Source organism: Papio anubis, chromosome 6 (genome assembly GCF_008728515.1).
Source record: "Papio anubis isolate 15944 chromosome 6, Panubis1.0, whole genome shotgun sequence".
Taxonomy (NCBI): domain Eukaryota; kingdom Metazoa; phylum Chordata; class Mammalia; order Primates; family Cercopithecidae; genus Papio; species Papio anubis.
In genome coordinates this window covers 71,396,066-71,418,357 of record NC_044981.1, presented here as the reverse complement: position 1 = coordinate 71,418,357, position 22,292 = coordinate 71,396,066, and the positions used below count along the sequence as shown (strand labels likewise).

Here is a 22,292-nt window from a genome sequence, read left to right as displayed (position 1 = left end):
AAGATACCCATTCATTCTTTTCAGACCAGAACCAGGACTGCTTTGTAAGAGAAGCCCTGACTTTTCTTTCTCTGGAGGCAGCTTTTTAAATCAGGCCTATATCCTGATTAGGTGCTTCATTTTTCATAAAAGAATGTTAACCTATTCCCAAGTCAGCCAATAGTTGTTGCACGTGGGTTGTTTTTATTCAATAACACAAATATCTGTAATCTCCTTACTTGTCAAGAAATATACTTCAGATTTTCTTCTGCCCAATGACCATGATATGATCATTTGTGAAAATGACACGCACGGTTGCCTGAAGAATTTTCCATCCATCCTTCTTAGAAATAAGTGATTCTTACAAGACTCTGCTGAGCCAGATCACTGAAGAACCAGGCCATATGACTGTTTCATTTCATATCGGCTATTACTCACCTGTCCTTGGGCATTATATCTTTAACATTCATTGGAGAACGTTATAAGGAAGAGCTCTAAGGTACTCCACATCTTATTAGCTATGCAAATATTGTTGATAAAGACCATGTTGTGACAGCCCATGGAAGAAGTCTCTCTGGACTCAGCTCCAAAAACATTCCAGTCTTCCCTAATCTACTGTCTTGTTTTCTCATGGACAACATGAGTCATGTAACTGATCATAGTTTCCTTTTGGAGGGTCTGTTGGAATGTTAGGAAATGAATTTTTCAACCACTTTACATGAGTTTGGGGTATTAACTTTATTGTGGGTTAATCTGCCCTTATCTTACTTTTGTTAATCTTTTATCTTTTCACTTATTTGTATAAACAGTAAATATAAAAATTACCTGTGTGTGTATATATTTTTTTATTTGAAAATTATTACCTTTTTTTATACTTTAAGTTCTAGAGTACATGTGCACAACGTGCAGGGTTGTTACATATGTATACATGTGCCATGTTGGTGTGCTGCACCCATTAACTCGTCTTTTACATTAGGTATATCTCCTAATGCTATCCCTCCCCACTCCCCCCACTGCATGACAGGCCGTGGTGTATGATGTTCCCCGCCCTGTGTCCAAGTGTTCTCATTGTTCAATTCCCAATTCCCACCTATGAGTGAGAACATGCGGTGTTTGGTTTTTTATCCTTGCAATAGTTTCCTGAGAATGATGGTTTCCAGCTTCATCCATGTCCCTACAAAGGACATGAACTCATCCTTTTTTATGACTGCATAGTATTCCATGGTGTATATGTGCCACATTTTCTCAATCCAGTCTATCATTGATGGACATTTGGGTTGGTTCCAAGTCTTTGCTATTGTGAACAGTGCCACAATAAACATACGTGTGCAAGTGTCTTTATAGCAGCATGATTTATAATCCTTTGGGTATATACCCAGTAATGGGATGGCTGGGTCATATGGTATTTCTACTTCTAGATACTTGAGGAATCGCCACACTGTCTTCCACAATGGTTGAACTAGTTTACAGTCCCACCAACAGTGTAAAAGTGTTCCTATTTCTCCACATCCTCTCCAGCACCTGTTGTTTCCTGACTTTTTGATGATAGCTATTTCTAACTGGTGTGAGATGGTATCTCATTGTGGTTTTGATTTGCATTTCTCTGATGGTCAGTGATGATGAGTATTTTTTCATGTGTCTGTTGGCTGCATAAATGTCTTCTTTTGGGAAGTGTCTATAGCCTTCACCCACTTTTTGATGGGTTTGTTTTTTTCTTGTAAATTTGTTTGAGTTCTTTGTAGGTTCTGGATATTAGCGCTTTGTCAGATGAGTAGATTATGAAAATTTTCTCCCATTCTGTAGGTTGCCTGTTCACTCTGATGGTAGTTTCTTTTGCTGTACAGAAGCTCTTTAGTTTAATTAGATCCCATTTGTCAATTTTGGCTTTTGTTGCCGTTGCTTTTGGTGTTTTAGACACGAAGTCCTTGCCCATGCCTATGTCCTGAATGGTATTGCCTAGGTTTTCTTCTAGGATTTTTATAGTTTTAGGTCTCTAAAATAATGATTTATATTTCATTTATCCAAATGCTATTTGTAAATAATTATTTGTTAACTTACCAAGGCCAGATGTCAACTATAATAATTTATTTTATTAGATCTGAGACCTACATCCTTTCTTCCTTTCAATTCATAGATAATAGTGTTTTCATTTAATAAATAACTGTAGATTTCATAAGTCTTAGGCTATAAAGTGGCTTATTTTATTCACTAACTATTTATTGAACACCAACTCTGTGCTAGGCAGTGTTCTGAGTATTAATGTACACAAATAAACAAGGTTACTACCCTTATGTAGCATATATTCTGTGGCATGGAGTTAGGGGTAAATTAATAATAAACAAGCAAACGTGTAAACAGATAATTTCCAATCAGAGGCCAGACTTTTAAAACAATACACTGGGTTTATGTGGTGATAATTGGAGAGCGGTTTCAGACTGGGTTGTCAAGGAAGTCCTCTTTGGAGGTGACAGCTGATGAGGAGAGAGTCACGTAAATATCTTTAAGAGAAGAGAGCTCTAGACAGAAAAACAAGTATGATGTCCCTAATGTGAGGAATAGTTTGATGTATTGAAAAAAGGAAAAAAAAAAAACATAATTAGCAAAAGAGAAAGTGGTGTAAGACAAGTCAGGATGTTGACAGAGACTATATTAGATAGAGATAAGGGATGTATAAAGAATTCAAAGTTATGTGGAAGAAGTCACTGTATAGCCACTTTAAATTGCATAATGGGAAAATAACTTTCTAAAGAGGTGACATCTAAACTGAGGCTATAGAGATGCTGAGCTGGTAGAAAAACCTTCAGGCTACTGAAGAGTCAAGCAAGAAGAGTACAGAAGAGTGGCCACTGGATTTGACAAGTTGAGGTCGTTCATGATCCTGACAATCAAAACATATTCATGGATTGTTAAGAAAAGAAGCCTGATTAGAATAAGTTAAAGAGAAATAAAATATATGCCATATTTAGGGATAAGAAGACTCAAGATAAAAAATATTTCAATTCTGTCTCATTTTGTCCTCAAATTTAAACAAAATTTAGTGAAAAGGTCTTCAGGGTTTTCATGATCTTGACAATATTCATAAAATGAATATGGAAATACAAAGTACTAGAAATTTCTACAAATACTTTGAAGAAAGTACTGGGAGATATGGTCTATTAGATATCAAAATTTATTGTAAAACTACAGTAAATAAGAGAATTATACAAGTGAAGTATTAAACCCATGAAATAACATAGAGATCCAGGAAATACATATTTTTGTGCATATAAATATGCAAAATATATATTTGTGCATATAAGATACACATGACATTACAAAGCTGTGGAGAAATGGTGGGCTACTCATTCATAATGCTAAGACAAATGGACAAAAGATATGAACAGGTGATTTGAAAGAAAGAAAAACGGATGGCCAATACACATATGAAAATCTGTTCTACATGCCTAGGTATCAGAGTGACATGATTTGGCTGTGTCCCCATCCAAATCTCATCTTGAATTGTGGTTCCCATAATCCCCAGGTGTTATGAGAGGGACCTGGTGGGAAGTGGTTGCATCATGGTTGGGGGGAGGTGAGGGTGATTTCCCTCATGCTGTCCTCATGATAGTGAGTGAGTTTTCATGAGATCTGATGGTTTTATAAGCATCTGGCATTTCCCTGCTGGCACTTCTCTCTCCTGCTGCATTGTGGAGAAAAAAGTGTTTGCTTCCCATTCCACCACGATCATAAGTTTCCTGAGGCCTCCCCAGCCATATGGAACTGTGAGTTAATTAAACCTCTTTTCCTTATGAATACTCAGTCTCAGGTATTTCTTCAAAGCAGCATAAGAACAGAGTAATACAGCAAATTGGTACCAGGAGTTGGGTACTGCTATAGGAATACCTGAAAATGTGGAAGTGATTTTGGAACTGTGTAACATGCAGAGGTTGGAACAGTTTGGAGGACTCAGAAGAAGACCAGAAAAAGTGGGAAGTTTTGGGACTTCCCAGAGACTTGTTAAATATCTTTGACCAAAATGCTGACAGTGATATGGACAATGAAGTCCAGGCTGAGGTGGTCTCAAATGGAGATGAGGAACTTGTTAGAAACTGGAGTAAAGGTCACACTTGCTATGTTTTAGCAAAGACACTGGCGGCTTTTTGCCCCTGCCCTAGAGATCTGTGGAACTTTGAACTTGAGAGAAGAGATTTAGGGTATGTAGCAGAAAAAATTTCTAAGCAGCAAAGCATTCAAGAGAGGACAGAGCATAAAAGTTTGGAAAATTTGTGGCCTGGAAAATGCAGTAAGAAAGAAAAACCAATTTTCTGAGGAGAAACTCAAGCCAGCTTCAGAAATTTGCATAAGTAGCAAGGAGTCAAATGTTAATCACAAGACAATGGGGAACATGTCTCCAGGTAATGTCAGGATCTTCATGGCAGCCTCTCCTGTGACAGACCTGGAGGCCTAGGAGGGAAAAATGCTTTCCTGGGCTGGGTCCAGGACCCCCTGCCCTGCCCTGTGCAGCCTCAGAACTTGGTGCCCTGAGTCCCAGCTGCTCCAGCCATGGCTAAAAGTGGCCAAGGTATAGTTTGGGTCACTGCTTCAGAGAGTATAAGCCATCAGGCTTCGCAGCTTCCACATGGTGTTGGTCCTGTGGGTGCACAGAAAACAAGAACTGAGGTTTGGGAACCTCCACCTAGATTTCAGAAGTTGTATGGAAATGCCTGGATGTCCAGGAAGAGGTGTGCTGCAGGGGTAGAGCCCTCATGGAGAACCTCTGCTACAGCAGTGCAGAATGGAAATGTGGGGTCCAAGCCCCCATACAAAGTCTGCACTGGGGCACTGCCTAATGGAGCTGTGAGAAGAGGGCCACCATCCTCCAGGCCCCAGAATGGTAAATCCAATGACAGCTTGCCCTGTAGTCCTAGAAAAGCAAGAGGCACTCAATGCCAGCCCATGAAAGCAGCCAGGAAGTGGGCTGGACCCTACAAAGTCATAGGGGCAGAGCTGCCCAAGGCTATGGGGGCCCACCTCTTGCATCAGCATGACTTGGATGTGAGACATGCAATCAAAGATCATTTTGGCACCTTAAGGTTTAATGACTGCCCTATTGGATTTCCAACTTGCATAGGGCCTGTATCCACTTCGTTTTGGCCAATTTCTCCCATTTGAAATGGATGTGTTTACCTAATGCCTCTACCCCCATTGTATCTCAGAAGTAACTAACTTGTTTTCTCTTTTAAAGCTCATAGGCAGAAGGGACTTGACTTGCCTGGTCTCAGATGGGACTTTGGACTTGGATTTTTGGGTTAATGCTGAAATGACCTAAGACTTTGGGGGACTACTGGAAAGGCATGATTGTGTTTCCAAATATGAGGACATAAGATTTGGGGGTGGAATAATATGGTTTGGCCATGTCCCCAGCCATATCTCACCTTGAATTATAATTCCCATAATAATCACATGTCATGAGAGGGACCCAGTGGGAAGTGATTGGATCATAGGGGCAGGTTACTCCATGTTGTTCTCATGATATTGAGTGAGTTTTCATAAGATCTGATGGTTTCAAAAGCATCTGGCATTTCCCCTGCTGGCACTTCTCTCTCTTGCTGCCTTGTGAAGAAAGAAGTGTTTGCTTCCCCTTCCACCGTGACTGTAAGTTTCCTAAGGTCTCCCTATCCACATAAAACTGTGAGTCAATTAAACCTCTTTTTGCTGGGCTTGGTGGCTCATGCCTGTAATCCTAGCATTTTGGGAGGTCGAGCTGGGTGGATCACGAGGTCAGGAGTTTAAGACCAGCCTGACCAGTGTGGTGAAACCTTGTCTCTACTAAAAATACAAACATTAGTTGGGCATGGTGGTGGGCACCTGTAGTCCCACCTACTCAGGAGGCTGAGGCAGGAAAATCGCTTGAACCCGGGAAGCAGAGGTTGCAGTAAGCCAAGATCATACCACTGCACTCCAGCCTGGGTGACAGAGTAAGACTTCATCTCAAAAAATAAAAATAAAAATAAATTAAACCTCTTTTCTTTATAAATTACCCAGTCTTGAGTATTTCTCCATAGCAGCATGAGAACAGACTAATACATAGGGAAATGCAAATTAAAATTATAGTGAGACACCATTTTAAACTAATCAGTTTGGCAAAATTAAAAAGTCTGACAATTCAAGTGTTGGCATGAATGTGGAGAAATAAGAACTTCTCATTTATAATTGGTATAAATGGAAATTTGTATAATACCTGTCAACAGAGAATAAACTCAATAGCAGTTATTTAATGAAATATTAAACAAAATTGAAATGAATAAATTAGTATAAATAAATCTCAAGAACATAATGTTGACCAAAGAAATAAGTTGTAAAATGATATGTACAATATATTATTTATTTAACATTTGAAAGCTCATAAGAACAATACAAATATATATTTGTGCATTAGTATATATAAATATGCATAGACATGATAAACACCAAATCCAGGTTAATAGTTGATGGTTAAGAGTTAACAGTTGATGATGGAAGATGAGGAAAGCTGAAGGACTATCCATCTGATTACAACTGTTTTTGTATTTAAAATTTTTTTATAATTTCAAATGTATATTAGATTCAGGGGGCAAATGTGCCAGTTTCCCACATGAGTATACTGCATGATGCTGAGGTTTGGGTTAGGAATTATTCCATCACCAAAATAGTGAGCAAAATACCCAGCAGTTAGTTTTTCAACCCTTGGCCCCCTCTCACACTCTCCCCATAGAGTGTCTGTGGTTGCCATCTCTATGCCCATAAATACCCAATGTTATAGCTCCCTCTATAAGGGAGAACATACAGTATTTGGTTTTCTGTTCCTACATTAATTCGCTTGGGATAATGGTCTGTAGCTACATCCATGTTCCTGCAAAGGACATAATTTCATTCTTTATATGGCTGCATAGTATTCCATGGCATATGTATACTACATTTTTTTATCCAGTCCACCACTAATGGGGACTTAGGGTGATTCCATGTCTTTGCCATGCTGTGATGAACTTTCAAGTGCATGTATCTTTTTGGTAGAATGATTTATTTTCTTTTGGATATAAACTCCAGCAATGGGATTGCTGGGTCAAATAGTAGTTCTGTTTTAAGGTCTTTGAAAAATCTCCAAACTGATTTCCACAGTGACTGAACTAAGTTGCATCCCCATCAACAGTGTATAAGTGTTACCATTTCTCCACAGCCTCACCAGCATTGTTGTTTTTTACTTTTTACTAATAGCCATTCTGACTAGTATGAGATAGGTGAAGTCTGGGCAGGTAATCATCAGGATGGTAATATTAAGAAGAAGGAGAGGAATGGTTTTTTGTAAACTGGGAAGTTAACTTACAGAGAAAACTCACAAAGTTATGTGTTAAATTGATCTAGGCCAATTTAGGTAAATACAGATAGTTTGTTTAGTATGTTACATGGGCACTAATAGTTGAAAGTGGTTTAGAGGTAGCTACTCTCCTACAACCTTCTTATCAGGTTTCAGTAAAAGAAAGAATCAAACCAAAATCTTCCACACATGCAAACTATTATTAAAGCCTGTTCTGTAAGTTCAGTGAAATCCCACTTTGGTTTCAAAAAAGGATTGAAGTCCTTCCAACCATGCCTTACATGAGCTTTCTTTGGTACAAATGCAAGACAGTCTAGGGGCAAATTTAAGTGACCTCATTTTCATCCTCCTCCAAAGATATGACTAGGCAACAGAACTCTTGAAGGAACAAGCTTCCAACTTCATCCTAAAAATGAAGAGTAACACAATAGACTCATGTCAGAACAGGAAATCTTTCTAAAATATTTTAACCAATTCACACATTTTAACTATTGTTAATATCACTTAGTACATGCCCATTTCCATGATCTAATTAACAAGCCACTGATCTCACCAATGAATGTCCAACTCTATCCTTCATTATGCTAGTATTTAAAACTCTGGTGTTAATCTGAATTAAAAGTCATTGAAGATTGTAGTAACCATGTTTGGAGTGTGGCTTCTTTGCTGAATTTCTGTTTGAGACTTGAGGTAACAAATTTCTTTCATTTTTACTGATAGTTAATAAATGTAGGATTCTAACTTGTGATCAGTGACTGTGCTTAAATCCCTTATTAGCTATGAGATGGTGAGAACTTCCTTAGCCTCCCTAAGCTCTAATGTCCTCATATGCAACATGACAATAGTAATCACCTAATATGGTTAATACAGGAATTAAAGACATCTAAAGGGCTTAAAACTCAAAAATATTTATTATGATTAGTGTTTTGGCTAGCATTTTTTGTGCGGCATCACATTGAAAGGTACTGAACTGGTAACCCCATTTCATTTTCTTTATATGCATTGTATCACTTTTAGATTGTATGCTCCTACAGAGCATATGTCTATGTGTTTCGTGCTCTAACACTTTTTTGAGTCCTACAAAGTGAAGCAATTCAGGAACTTCTTTTTAAGCGAGTGCTTGTTAAGCAGACACAATCTTGCACTAGCAGATCTTGAACTCCATCTCTTTCACTCTCTTCCTCCCTTAACTGTGCTACATACTTCCACCATGCCTCTTGCTCTGCCTCTATACAATCCTTAAAAAAAAAAAACTTCTCTAAAGAGAATTCTCACTCACTGTCTCTTTTTCACCATCCAATTACTCTCTAATGCACTGCAAGCTGACTTCCTTCCCTGCTAAGCTACTACTGAAATGGCCTCCCAAAGGTCACAGATTCCTCCTTATCACAGTTTAAGCAGAGTTTCCTCAGCACTAATCTTGATTCTCTTTTCAGCCCTTGACTCTGCTGACTCTCCACTCTTCCTTGCCGTGTACCTAAGTGCTCAGGCAATAAACACTGCAGGAATGCAAGCCACAAAGATATTTCAGCAGCATCATTTAAACTGGGTTTTAATGTCTCTCAATTCAAGTCACTCTGCTCTTAGAATGTGCAACATTTATCATGACTTCTGCAACCACATATAGAAGGGAATATATGTAACTTGCTGAGACCAAACATGTGGATTCTCTTAGCAGTTGTGGCTAATTATTTTTGAAAAATCTGCATTTCAAAATACATGCAGATTGACACATTTATGATTTAAAAAAAAAAAAAAGTTACCTGCTTGTGTGTTTTTCTAGTGTGTGGCTTCTGATTATGTTTACCAATGGACTAGATCAGTTTATTCTGTATTTGCTGTATTTATTACCAAGAAGTTGGAGAGAGGCAAGGAAGAAAGACAGGAAAGAACCCTACATTAAGAGCCCTCAGAGGAAGGCTGACCTGCTTTTTCTCCACAAGAGGATGGGATTATTCAACCCTTCCCACACTGGGATTCACTAAAGAGGTCTCTGAGAAAATAATGAGTGTGGATGAGGATGTAGGACCTCTGTGCCTGGGTTGCTATCTATCTCATCCTCACTAAAACTGTCATCTTGAGGCCCTATGGTTGCCTCTCTTCATTCTTGCTCTAGTGCAGTCAGCTTTTGGTAGGTTCCGTCCCTTCCTTCTCCCTCATTATGTCTGAGGAATCCCTTTTTGTTTAATCCTGTAGTTTTTAGCTGACAGCCAAAGTGAGATGGATCCAGAGGGTAGACTCAAGGGATGGAAGCCTACCTTAGATGACATCCCAATTAATGTTACCCTTGTGTTTCTGTGTATTATATCCCTAATTTCTAAGTTATAATAATGAAGGGAAAACTCTCTGAGTTACACAGAGTGTATCTTCTATTAACAACAAAGGCATTTCTTCACAACATCCAGAAATACAGGTGAGGACATTAGGGTTTTTTCATAACCAATAGAACCTATTCCTTCCAGATTACAGATTTCACACATACGGCAGTGCCTAACTGCCCCTCCTAGTAGTGGTTCCTTCGAGGAGAAGTTCAGCTACTCCTGACTAATCACACATTTTAATGGTGATAGAAATGTTTCAAGAGTCCCCTGTGCCTGCCTGGAGTGGAGAGACAAATAAACAGCCAATAATATAGCAAAGAGAAACCTAGAAACAGTAAGAGGACATTAGTCCTACTACCAAAGAAAAGACTACACCATTCCAGACACAGAAATTTTCTAGATTCCTAGGTAGTCACCTTACCTAAGTTTAAATTAGTAGATGTAATGTGAAGGAAAAGATCAATGTAAACAGTGAACTTTTCATAGGACCCTGCCTTTTCAATGGCTTCTCTTCTGTTCAGTATTGTTAATTTGTCCAGTGAGTATCAGTTGCTTACTCAGCATGTTTTCCCTATAGTGGGAACATAGTGAGAAGCAATGGAAAGAACATAGGCTTTGAAAGTAGAGAGATCTTGGGTGGAAAACCTGCTTCAGTTTTGTTAGTTGCATAATTGAATAATGTACTCACCATTTCTAACCCTCAGTTTTCTCATCTGTGAGATGTAAATAAAAATAGTACTTGCAAGCTGGGTGCAATGGCTCACACTTGTAATCCCAACACTTTGTGAGGCCAAGACAGGAGCAGCACTTGAATCCAGGAGTTTGAGGCCACTTTGGGCAACAGAGTGAGACCCCATTTCTACAAAAAAATTAAAAATATCTAATAAAATTTAATTAAAAAAACTAGTACTTGCCTCACGGGGGTGCTGGGAAAATGTCACACTATGCATATAAAGCACTTAATTGAGTGTTTTATATTTAATAGGAGCTCAAAAAAATGTGTCTATTTCGATTTAACAAAAGGAATCATTTCTTTGTGATATTAACTGATTCATTTTGGTAAACATGATATGGTTTGCTCTGTGTCTCCACCCAAATCTCATCTTAAATTGTAATCCCCACATTCCAGGGGAGGGACCCGGTGGGAAGTGATTGGATCATGGGGGCAGTTTCCCCCGTGCTGTTCTCATGATAGCGAGTGAATTCTCACAAGTTCTGATGGTTTAAAAGTCTGGCACTGCCCCCCTTCCTCTCTCTCTCCTGCCACCATAAGAAGACGTGTCTTGCTTCCCCTTCCGCCATGATTGTAAGTTGTCTAGGACCCCGGAGTCATGCTTTCTGTTAAGCATGCCTGTTAGTCAAACTTTTTTTCTTCATAAATTACCCAATCTCAGGTAGTTCTTTATAGCAGTGTGAAATGGATTAATATAAAACTTATTATTTATATCTACTGATTTCAGATGAAGGAATATATCTGCAAAGATATACTGCCTTTTCCACCCTACCTTGTACAGTTTAAATGTACCACTGAAATTCTGCCAGAAAATACAGGGGAAAGCTTATCTCTTTAAGAATATACAATTATAGTTGACACCTTGAAGAAGCACTTCTGGATTAATTAACAGTGACCCATAATTAAACACAACAGTAATTAGAGAACAACTTGATGGTCCCAGAAAGCATTGTCTTGGGAATTATGAATGCTTATCATTCTCGTTTGCTTCCTAAGTGGGAGTTATCAACATTAGTTACCCAGATTTTTCATCAAAAGTGGGAAAAATGCATAAGGTACTTCCATCAAGAGAAACTTTTAAGTATTTGTTATTTTAAAAGAAAATAAATGCTTTTATATTCATATCTATGATAGAGGATACTTCTTGAACACAAATTAGTCTATCCTATATTTTTCTTTAAGCAACATGTTTCATTAAGAAGACTATTAAGAGAAAATTGTTTTCAGAACTTGAAATTGTTGGTTTCTTTCCTAGAGAAAGAAGAGATATTTCACAACAGGGTTAGAAATGTAAGTATAACATAGAACTATATAGCAAACCAAAAGAGAAGTATTTCTTCAGCTGACATGAATGTATTTTAGAAATATTTATGTATAAATATGTATCTAGTCTATTGCATTCTCATATCATTTTTCCTACATATAATCAAGAAAAAATCTATTCATCTTTCACCTAGTTCATTTCTCATTTTCAGATACATTGTTATAAGTAGGATTATATGCTAATTGATGGTAATTTTCTTTAAATATTACCAAAATAATCTGTAGTTGAAGGTAAGAGCTAAAAATCCATTACCTCTGACCACCTCTGGATACCCCAAGAAAATAATGTTTAAAGAATTTTTTTAAGTATGAAACCACAACAAACCATGAGAAAGAAGACAACAGTAATAAAGTTTTAGACTTTCTGCAGCTGACATTTTCAGTATCTAAATGAATGTTGTTTGCAACCTAGAATTCTATATCCAGCCAAACTATCAACCAAATATGAGGGTAGATGGAAACCATTTTCAAACATGTAAGATTTTAAATTTATCTACCACAAACTTTCAGTAATGTACTAGAGCATGTGGTCTGCTAAAACAAGAGATTAAGTTAAGAAAGAAGACAATACAGGATCCAGAAATCACAGGATCCAACACCAGAGAGAGGTTGAAGGAATCCTCAGAATGATTGCGAAGGGTAATCCCCAGATGACTGCTGTGAACAATGACAAGAAATTAAATAATACAGACTGGAGAGGGTTAGAAAGCCCTGGGAAAGACAGACTACTTGAAGTGTTTAACTATGTGAAGAGATTTACATATCCAGGGTAACATTTGGGGATAATTTATTATTTTGTATTTAGAAACTAAGAAAAGGGTTTTTTTTTTATTTTTTAAATGAGACAATTGCAAAAAGTATCATAGAAGGATAGTAGTGAAGGGTGTAGGCTCTTGGTAAGGTGCTGTGGCTCATGCCTATAATCCCAGCACTTTAGGAGGCCAAGGATGCTGGATCACTTGAGACCAGAAGTTCGAGACCAGCCGCCTGGGCAACATGGTGAAACCCCATCTTTACAAAAACTACAAAAAATTAGCCAGGTGTGGTGGCATCTACCTACAGTCCCAGATACTCAGGAGGCTAAGGTGGGAGGATCACCTGACCCCAGGGAAGTTGAGGCTGAAATGAGCCAATGAGCCATGAGCACGCCATTGCACTCCAACCTGGGTGACAGAGTGAGACCCCCAGCTCAAACAAAAAAACAAAATAGTGTAGGCTTTTGAACCAGGCTCTTTAGGTTCAAGTCCTGGCTCTGCCACATATGCTTTATTCTCCTCAAATTTAAAAGACATAATATTAATAGTACTTACATTGTCATATTGAGTAATCTATAAATAATCTATGGACATTTCTAAGAACAATGTCTATCCACAACACAAGAAAGAGCTCAATATACAGTAGTAATTGCAGTGTGTTTCATGGCTCCACAATATGCAGCATGTATACAGTCAAAATAATATGAAACCAAACATTCAAAAACTAAAATTACAATAATACTGATGCAGAAAGATGGAAAGATGTTTATGGTGAGTGGAAAGGGTGTGTGTGGAAGTAAAGTTATTCTCAATATCCATTATTTGATAATACCTAAAAGCGAAAACCTCCAAAATATAATAGAGGCATGTTATTTAGAAGTGCAAATGAGACTACTAGAAGAATTAGCTTGATGAAGTAAAAATGGCTCCCCTTTGAAATAAGTCATGGGTAGAAGAAAGGCACAATTTTTTTCTTACAAACTTTGTAGAAAAAAAGTATTTGACTCCTTAAACTCAGTGTGTACAGATTTTAAACATTAAAACCAGAGTTAAAACAAAAAAGCCACCTGTATGTAATTCCAAATCAAAAGCAACTTATAAAGCAGAACACAGAAGAGAATGGAGACAGCTTCGCTACCTGTGGAGACTAATACAAATTGCATAACCATATCCTTTCAGGGATAGCAATTAAGCTCTTTTAATGGATGTTTCTTGTATATGTCATTTTAGAAAACATCTGAACCTGTCAGCCTCATTCTCTGTTTGGCAGGACTTCCCCTGGCTCTCTGTGTCACTGTAACAGGTGAATAACTAAGAAAAAAGTGGTCTGTAGACTCTTGTTTATAATGGCATCCAGGGTCCTGGAGCTAGGCTGACAGATGCTCCTCCAGAAGGTTAATGAGATAAAGGTTCCTCCAGCTGGCCCTTAAGCAGAGATTACACCTGAGGGAAAGACAAGCAGATTATTCCAGAAACAGACACTGCTACCTGTTCTTCATAAATTAACATCCTCACAAAGGTAAACCGAGAAGGTTATCCTCTATCATCTGGTACCAGTATTTAATTATTTTTCACATTTCTGTTGCTTTTTAATGAGATTTGAGGTTGTTCTGTGATTGTTATCAGAATTACCAATGCTCAAAAGCCAGAATGTATTTGGAAACTAGGAGAGCTATTTTTGTTTTTTGGATTTTTCTCCAAGTTCAAGGAACCGAAGGTAAGTTACGTAAATGTTCATTTTTAAATTGCTTATTTATAAAATCTACTTACAGAAGTGAATATTTAGAACCAACAAGGCCACCAATTTATCTCACGAGCTAGTATATAGTAGGCCTTGAATAAATATTGCCTGCTTGATTGAATAATTAATTATCAGAAATGATTTTCACTTGATTTGATATTTACTACATGATCTTAAGTGCAGTGAATACTAACATAATAGGAGAGATGAATGCATCCTATTTGCTGTTCTAAAACATTCATTGAAAATTCCTATTATTAATGCAAATAACATTAGTAGATCCATGAAACTGACTCCATTTATCCACCAAAACTCAATAAATAAAACCTAAAGGTAAAATTAATGTTTTAAGTCATTTATGGCCAGACAAAAAAAAGTGTTTCTTACCTTCTCACAATGAAATCATGAGTTGCTTTCCCTTAGAAAATAGCAAGTATTCTTCATCTTCAGGGTTTATGATGAAAACCAACTTCAAAATTTGGTTGTTTTTGAAGTTGTACGCATAAAAGAACTAGGCAGTGTATGTTCTTATGGCAAATCTGCATCTGAATATGAAATTAAAATAAGCCACAAACAGGATGTTTTAAGAAAAATGTATTTAAAAAAAGAAAAAAAAATCCTGTTGGAGAAAATGTGACTTTTTTATATAAGGATAAGCCTAACTATTATAATATACTCAATCTTTTTAAGACATTTGAAGTCAATAAGGTTAAGGTTTTCTTTAAGGATGACATAGCTTCAAGATGATAAACATTTTAACTAAAGTATTAGTTTGGAATATCCATGAAAAAGTAAAATCAATAGTCATTGCATGTGTAAGTCACAAAATAACTGTGATTCCATCAGTTATTTTATATGAAACTTCTCAGTGGTTGCATTTGGAGGGAGAAAAAAAATTTCTGGAAGAGATTTCTTCGTGTTTTGTCACGTATAAACAATAGTGAAAGAAGCAAAAGTTTATTCACTTTTTCATTAAATTATCAATTACATTTATAAAATCATTTTAATTAGAAATAATGAGATTTTGGTATATTCTGAACTGAATCTGATGAAGTAAACTAATTTGACTATTTCATAGACTTGATCAAGCAATTCAGCTGTGTTACATTTTTTGTTACATTAATACTGTTAATTTAACTATTTTTTCTATTTTCATATATTACATATCAGCTATTATAAACAATTCCAAATATATATAATTATATATAATTATTTATATGTAACATTTATAATTATGTTATATAATTATTTATATATAACATAATTATATATGTTATATAATTATGTATAATTATATATACATTCTAATGTATTACATATACATATAATTGAATATATATAATATATTATATATATAGGAAGTGAAATGAAATAAACTTATCAAAAAAACTGCCATTTGTTACATGCTTACTTCTAGGAAACAATGTCCGATAATTGCGTAACAAAAAATCCTAACATGTTACTTGTTTTTTTTTTTTTAATATAGATTTAGGGAGTACAAGTGTAGTTTTGTTACACCCGTATATTGCATACTGGAGAAATCTGGGCTTTAGTGTAACCATCACCCGAATAGGGTACATTGTACTCATTAGGTAATTTTTCATCCCTCATTCCCCTTCCACTCTCCCATCTTTTTGAGTACCCAGTGTCTATTGTTCCACTCTCTTATGTCTTTCTTGTGTACACATTATTTAGCTCCCACTTATAAATGAGACCATATGATATTTGACTTTCTGTTTCTTAGTTATTTCACTTAAGAGAGTGGCTTCCAGTTCCATCCAGGTTGCTACAAAAGCCATTATTTCATTCATTTTTTTGGTTGAGTAGCATTCCATTGATATATAACCACATTTTCTTTATTCATTCATTAGTTAATGTTCACTAGGGTTGATTCCATATCTTTGCTATTGGGAATACTGCTGCAATAAATATTAAAATGCAGGTATCTTTCTGATATAATGATTTCTTTCCCTTTGGGTAGATACCCAGCAGGGGATTGCTGGATCAAAGGGTAGTTCTATTTTTGGTTCTTATGTAAATCTCCATATTGTTTTCCATAGAGGTCATACTAATTTACATTTCTGCCAACAGTGCATAAGCATTTACTTTTCTCCACGTCTGTTATTTTTTGACTTTTGAAAATTAGCCATTCTGACTGATGTGAGATAGTATCTCAGTGTGGTTTTAATTTGCACTCCTCTGAGATTAGTGACATTGAGCTTTCTTTCATATGCTTATTGGTCATTTGTATGTCTCCTTTTGCAAAATATCTGTTCATGTTCTTTGTTAATTTTTTAAAATAATTTTACCTTTTATTTTAGATACAGGGCATACATATGCAGGTTAGTTACATAGGTATATTGCATGATGCTGAGTTTTGGGGTACAATTGACCTCATCATGCAAGTACTTAGCACAGTACTGAAGAAAAAGTCCTTCAACCCTTGTCTCCTTCTTGCACTGTTCCCTCTAGTAGTTCCAAGTGTCTATGGTTGCCATCTTTATGTCCATGGGGACCCAGTGTTTAGCTCCCACTTATAAGTGAGAACATGCAGTATTGGGTTTTCTGTTCCTGCATTAATTTACTTAGGATAATGGTCTCCAGCTTTATTCATGTTGTTACAAAGGACACGATTTCATTTTTGGGGTTTTTTTTAATGGCTGCAAAGTGTTTTATGGTGTGTGTGTGTGTGTGTGTGTGTGTGTGTGTGTGTGTGTATATATATATCACATTTATTTTTTGATCCACCAATGATGGGCACCTAGGTTGATTCCATGTCCTTGCTGTTGTGAATAGTGCTGTGATGAGCTTGCGAGTGTATGCGTCTTTTTGGTAGAATGATTTATTTTCTTTTGGATATATACCCAGTAATGGGATTTCTCGGTCAAATGGTAGCTCTGTTTTAAGTTATTTAAGAAATCTTCTTTGATCACTTCTTGATGGAGTTATTTAGTTTTTTCTTATTGAGTTGTTTGCATTCCTTATAGATTCTGGATATTAGCCCTTTGTTAGGTACATAATTTGCAAATATTTTCTTCCATTTTGTGTGACGTCTATTTACTCTGTTGAATATTTCTTTTACTGTGCACAAGCATTTTACTTTAATTAAGTCCCATTTGTCTATTTTTGGTTTTGTTGCATTTGCTTTTGAGGCCTCAGTAACAAATTATTTGTGCTGGCTAATGTCCAGAAGAATCTTTCCTAGGTTTCCATTTATAATGTTTAGAGTTTTAAGGTCTCATGTTTAAGTCTTTTATCTATCTTGAGCTAATTTTTATATACAGTGAGCGATATTGGTCCAGTTTAATTCTTCTGCATATGGCTATCCAATTTTCCCAGTACCATTTATTGAATAGTATCTTCTTTCCCCAGTGTGTGTTTTTGTTGACTATGTCAAAGATGAACTGGTTGTAGGTATGTGGGTTCTCTACTCTGTTCCATTCTATATATATCTTTTTATATCAGTGCTATGCTGTTTTGATTACTATAGCCTTGAAGTATAATATGAATGTGATGCCTCTAGCTTTGTTCTTTTATTATTTATTCTATTTGAGCTCTTTTTTGGTTCCATATGAATATTAGTATTGCTTTTTTTAATTCTGTGAAAAATAACATTGATATTTTGATAGGATTGCATTGAATTCGGAGATTAAGAAGTATGGCCATTTCCTGATGTGTTGGCTCACGCCTGTAATCCCAGAACTTTGGGAGGCTGAGGTGGGTGGGTCACTTGAGGTCAGGAGTTCAAGACCAGCCTGGCCAACACAGTGAAACCCCATCTCTACTAAAAATACAAAAATTAGTCAGGCATGGTGGTGGGTGCCTATAATCCCAGCTATTTGGGAGACTGAGGCAAGAAAATCACTTGAACTCAACAGGGGTGGAAGTTGCAGTAAGCTATCACGTCACTGCGCTCCAGCCTGGGTGACAGGGCAAGACTCTGTCTCCAAAAAAAAAAAAAAAAGCATGGCCATTTTAACAATATTAATTCTTCCAATCCATGACCATCAAACAATTTTCCATTTGTTTGTGTCACCTCTGATTTCTTTCAGCAGTGTTCCGTAACTCTCCTTGTTGATCATTGTTGGTGTATAGAAATGCTACTGATATTATGTGCTGATTTTGTATCCCAAATATTTACTGAGTTCATCTATCAAATCTAGGAGTCTTTTGGAGGAGTCTTTAGGGTTTTCTATGTATAAGATCATATCATCAGCAGCAAACAGATAATTTGACTCCTTCTTTTCCTATTTGGATTCCTTTTATTTTTCTTTTGCCTGATTACTCTGGCTAGAACTTCCAGTACTATGTTGAATAGGAGTGGTTAAAGTGGGCATCCTTGTCTTGTTCCAGTTCTTAGGGGTATGCTTTCAAATATTCCCCCATTCGATATGATGTTAGCTGTGGGTTTGTCATATACAACTTTAATTATTTTGAGGTATATTCCTTCTATGTCTAGTTTCTTGAGGGCTTTTATTGTGAAGTGATGCTATATTTAATCAAATGCTTTTTCTGCATCTATAAAGATGATCATATAGTTTTTGTTTTTAATCCTGTTTATGTGGTGAATCACGTTTATTGATTTCTATATGCTGAACCATCTTTGCATCCCTGGAATAAAGCTCATCTGATTATGGTTATTGTCTTTTTCTTGTGCTGTTGGATTCGATTCGTTTGTATTTTGTTGAGGATTTTTGCATCTATGTTAATCAGGGATATTGGTCTTTAGTTTTCTTTTTTTGTTGTGTCCTTGCCTGGCTTTGGTATCAGGGTGACACTGGCTTCATAGAATGAGCTAAGGAGGATTCCCTCCTCCTTGATTTTTTGAAATAGTTTCAGTAAGCTTAGTACCCAATCTTATCCATTCTTTTTTGTATGTCTGGTAGAAATCAGCTGTAAATCTACCTGGTCCTGGGCTCTTATTTCTTGGCAGATTTTTTTTATTACTGATTTAACCTAACTATTCATTATTGTTCTATTCAGGATTTCTATTTCTTCCTGGTTCAACCTTGAGAAGTTGTATGTCTCCAGGAATCTATTCATTTCCTCTCAGTTTTCGAGTTTGTGAAGGTAGAGATGTTCACAGAAGTTTCTGATGATCTTTTGTATTTTTGTCATATCAGTAGTAATGTTGCCTTTTTCATTTCTGATTGTGCTTATATGAATTTTCTCACTTTTTTATTGGTTAATCTAGCTAGCAGTCTTTCAATATTCTTTACCTTTTTGAAGAATAAACTTTTCATTTCATTGATGCTTTTTTTTTAGTCTCCCTTTCATTTCGTTCTCCTTTGATGTTTATTTATTTACTTCTTCTACCTTTGAGTGTGATTTGTTTCTGTTTTTCTAGTTCCTTGAGGTGTGACATTAGGTTGTTAATTTGTGATCTTTCTATCTTTTCATGTAAGCATAAAACACTATAAACTTCTCTCTTAGCACTGCTTTGGCTGTATCCCAGAGGTATGTTGTGTCTCTATTTTCATTAGTTTCAATTTTTTTAATTTCCATATAATTTTGTCATTGACCCAGAGATCACTCAGGAGTAGGTTGTTTCATTTCCATGTACTTACATTGTTTTGAGTTCCTCTTGGGATTGATTTCTAGTTTTATTCCACTATGCTCTGAGAAGATACTTGATATAATTTCAATTTATTTAAATTTATTGATTCTTGTTTTGTGGCCTGATATATGGTTTTTCTTGGAAAATGTTCCATGCACTAATGAGAAGAATGTATGTTCTGCAGTTGTTAAGTAGAATGTTCCATAAATGTCTGTTAGGTCCATTTGGTATACAATATTATTTAAGTCCACTGTTTCTTTGTTGATTTTCTGTGTCAGTGAGCTCTCTAGTGTTGCCAGTGGAATGTTAAAGGCCCCCAATATTATTGTATTGCTGCCTATCTCTTTTGTTAGGTCTAGTAGAATTTGTCTTATCATTCTGGTTTTGAGTGCATATATAGTTAGAAATGTTATATTTTCTTGTTGAGTTGATCCCATTATCATTATATAATGACCTGCTTTGTCTCTTTTTCCCGCTGTTGATTTAGTGTCTGTTTTATTTTGTATAAGTCTAGCTACTCCTTCCCACTTTTGGTTTCTGTTTACATGGAATTTTTTTCTACCCCTTTAGCTTCAGTCTATGAGTGTTTTACCAATTAGGTGAGTTTTTTATAAGCAGCATATCATTGGACCTTGATTTTTCATCCATTTCACCAATTTTTATCTTTTAAGTGGAGCATTTAATTTATTTACATTCAAGGTAAATAGTAACATGTGAAGTTTTCTTTCTGTTATACTGTTAACTGTTACCTAGTTGCTTTGTAGTCTCAATTGTGTACTTTTATAACACCTGTGAGTATTATATTTATGTTTGTTTTTATGATGGCAAATACTGTTTTTTCATTTCCATATTTAAAATTCCCTTGAGCATTTCTTGTAGGGGTGGTCTAGAGGTGACACATTTTCTTAGCATTTGCTTGTCTGGGAAAGATTTTATTTCTCCTTCATTTATGAAACTTAGTTTGACAGGGTACAGATTTTATAGTTGACAGTTTTTCTTTATGCAATCTGAAAATAGGACCTCAGTCTCTTCTGTTTTTAAGGTTTCTGCTGAGAAGTCTGCTGCTAATACTATGAAATTTCCCTTATAGGTGATTAGAGGCTTTTCTTTTGCTGATTTTAGGATTTTTTTTCTTCACACTGACTTTGGATAATCTGATGACTACATAGCTCTGTGAAGTCCATTTTGCGACGTATGTTTCTGGAGTTCTCTGAGCCTCTTATATCTGGATGTCTAAATTTCTAGTAAAATTAGGAAAATTTTCCTCAGTTTCCTAAATTATATTTTCCAATCTTTTTACTTCTTATTATCCCTCTGAAACACCTATTATGTATAGGTTTGGATGTTTTTTGTAATCTCCTACTTCATGAAGGCTTTGTCCTTTTTAAAATTTTTTTTTTTTTGAGACAGAGTCTCACTCTGTTGCCCAGGCTGGAGTGCAGTGGCTGGATCTCAGCACACTGCAAGCTCCGCCTCCCGGGTTTACGCCATTCTCCTGCCTCAGCCTCCCGAGTAGCTGGGACTACAGGTGCCCGCCACCTTGCCCGGCTAGGTTTTTTTTTTTTTTTTTTGTAGTTTTTAGTAGAGACGGGGTTTCACCGTGTTAGCCGGGATGGTCTCGATCTCCTGACCTCATGATCCACCCATCTCGGCCTCCCAAAGTGCTGGGATTACAGGCTTGAGCCACCGTGCCCGGTCTAAAATTTTTTATTCTTGTCTGACTGGGTTAATTCAAAAACCTGCCTTCAAGCTCTGATATTCTTTCTTTCACTTGGTCTAGTCTATTGTTAAAATTTTTTACAGCATTTTGTAATTCCTTCAATGAATATTTATTTCCAGACATTCTACCAGGTTTTTTAATTTTAAATATCTATCTCTTTAGTAAATTTCTTATTCATATCTTGAATTGTTTTTCTGATTTCTTTGCATTTGTTTTCAACTTTCTCTAAAAGCTCATTGAGCTTCTTTAAAATCAATATTTTGACTTCTTTATCTGGTATTTCAAAGATTTCATTTTGGTTAAGATCCTTTGTGGGAGAGCTAGTGTGATCTTTTGGGGATCCTGTAACCCTTTGTTTTTTCACAATGGTTTCACAGAGCTTCTTCCTACCTGCATAAACTACCTCTTCTTTTGTTTTTGAATTTATTTGCATTGGACAGGATTTTTTTCCCCATCAGGATGTAACTATAATGTATGTTGTATATATATTCTAGTTACATCCTGAAGGGGGAAAAATAGTCTTTTGGCTTTGGTTCTGGGTGCTTTCAGTGGCAATGACTCTATATGAGTTCCTTAGTTATAGGTAGCCTTTGTACTGGGCATATGAGCAAGTTCACTGTCTCCTATGGTGCCAATATGGCAGAGGTCTCAGGAAGCCACCACTGTGCACTTGTGTCAGCAGACTGTGTATTAGGTTGTGCAGTTCCATCTCCAGGCCAGCAGGTAGTACTTACTTACTGGTAAGAGCCAGCTGAAGCAGAAGCTGATAGGTATGTGCTTGATCTTTGTTTACCAGGAGAGGTTCTCCATTATCCCAGGCAACAGGCTGA

The 22,292-nt window shown here is 36.4% G+C and overlaps 1 protein-coding gene across 1 annotated transcript in view; it reads left to right on the top strand.

Annotated features, from left to right (window-relative positions):
- The first annotated feature begins 12,745 nt into the window (after window positions 1-12,745).
- Window positions 12,746-22,292, top strand: part of IMPG1 (interphotoreceptor matrix proteoglycan 1) — a 146,533-nt gene continuing 136,986 nt past the window's right edge. Inside the window, exon 1 of the mRNA XM_003897823.3 lies at window positions 12,746-14,161. Within this exon, the coding sequence (XP_003897872.2) occupies window positions 14,095-14,161 (67 nt within the window). The 5' untranslated portion in view covers window positions 12,746-14,094. The remainder of the gene's footprint in view (window positions 14,162-22,292) is intronic.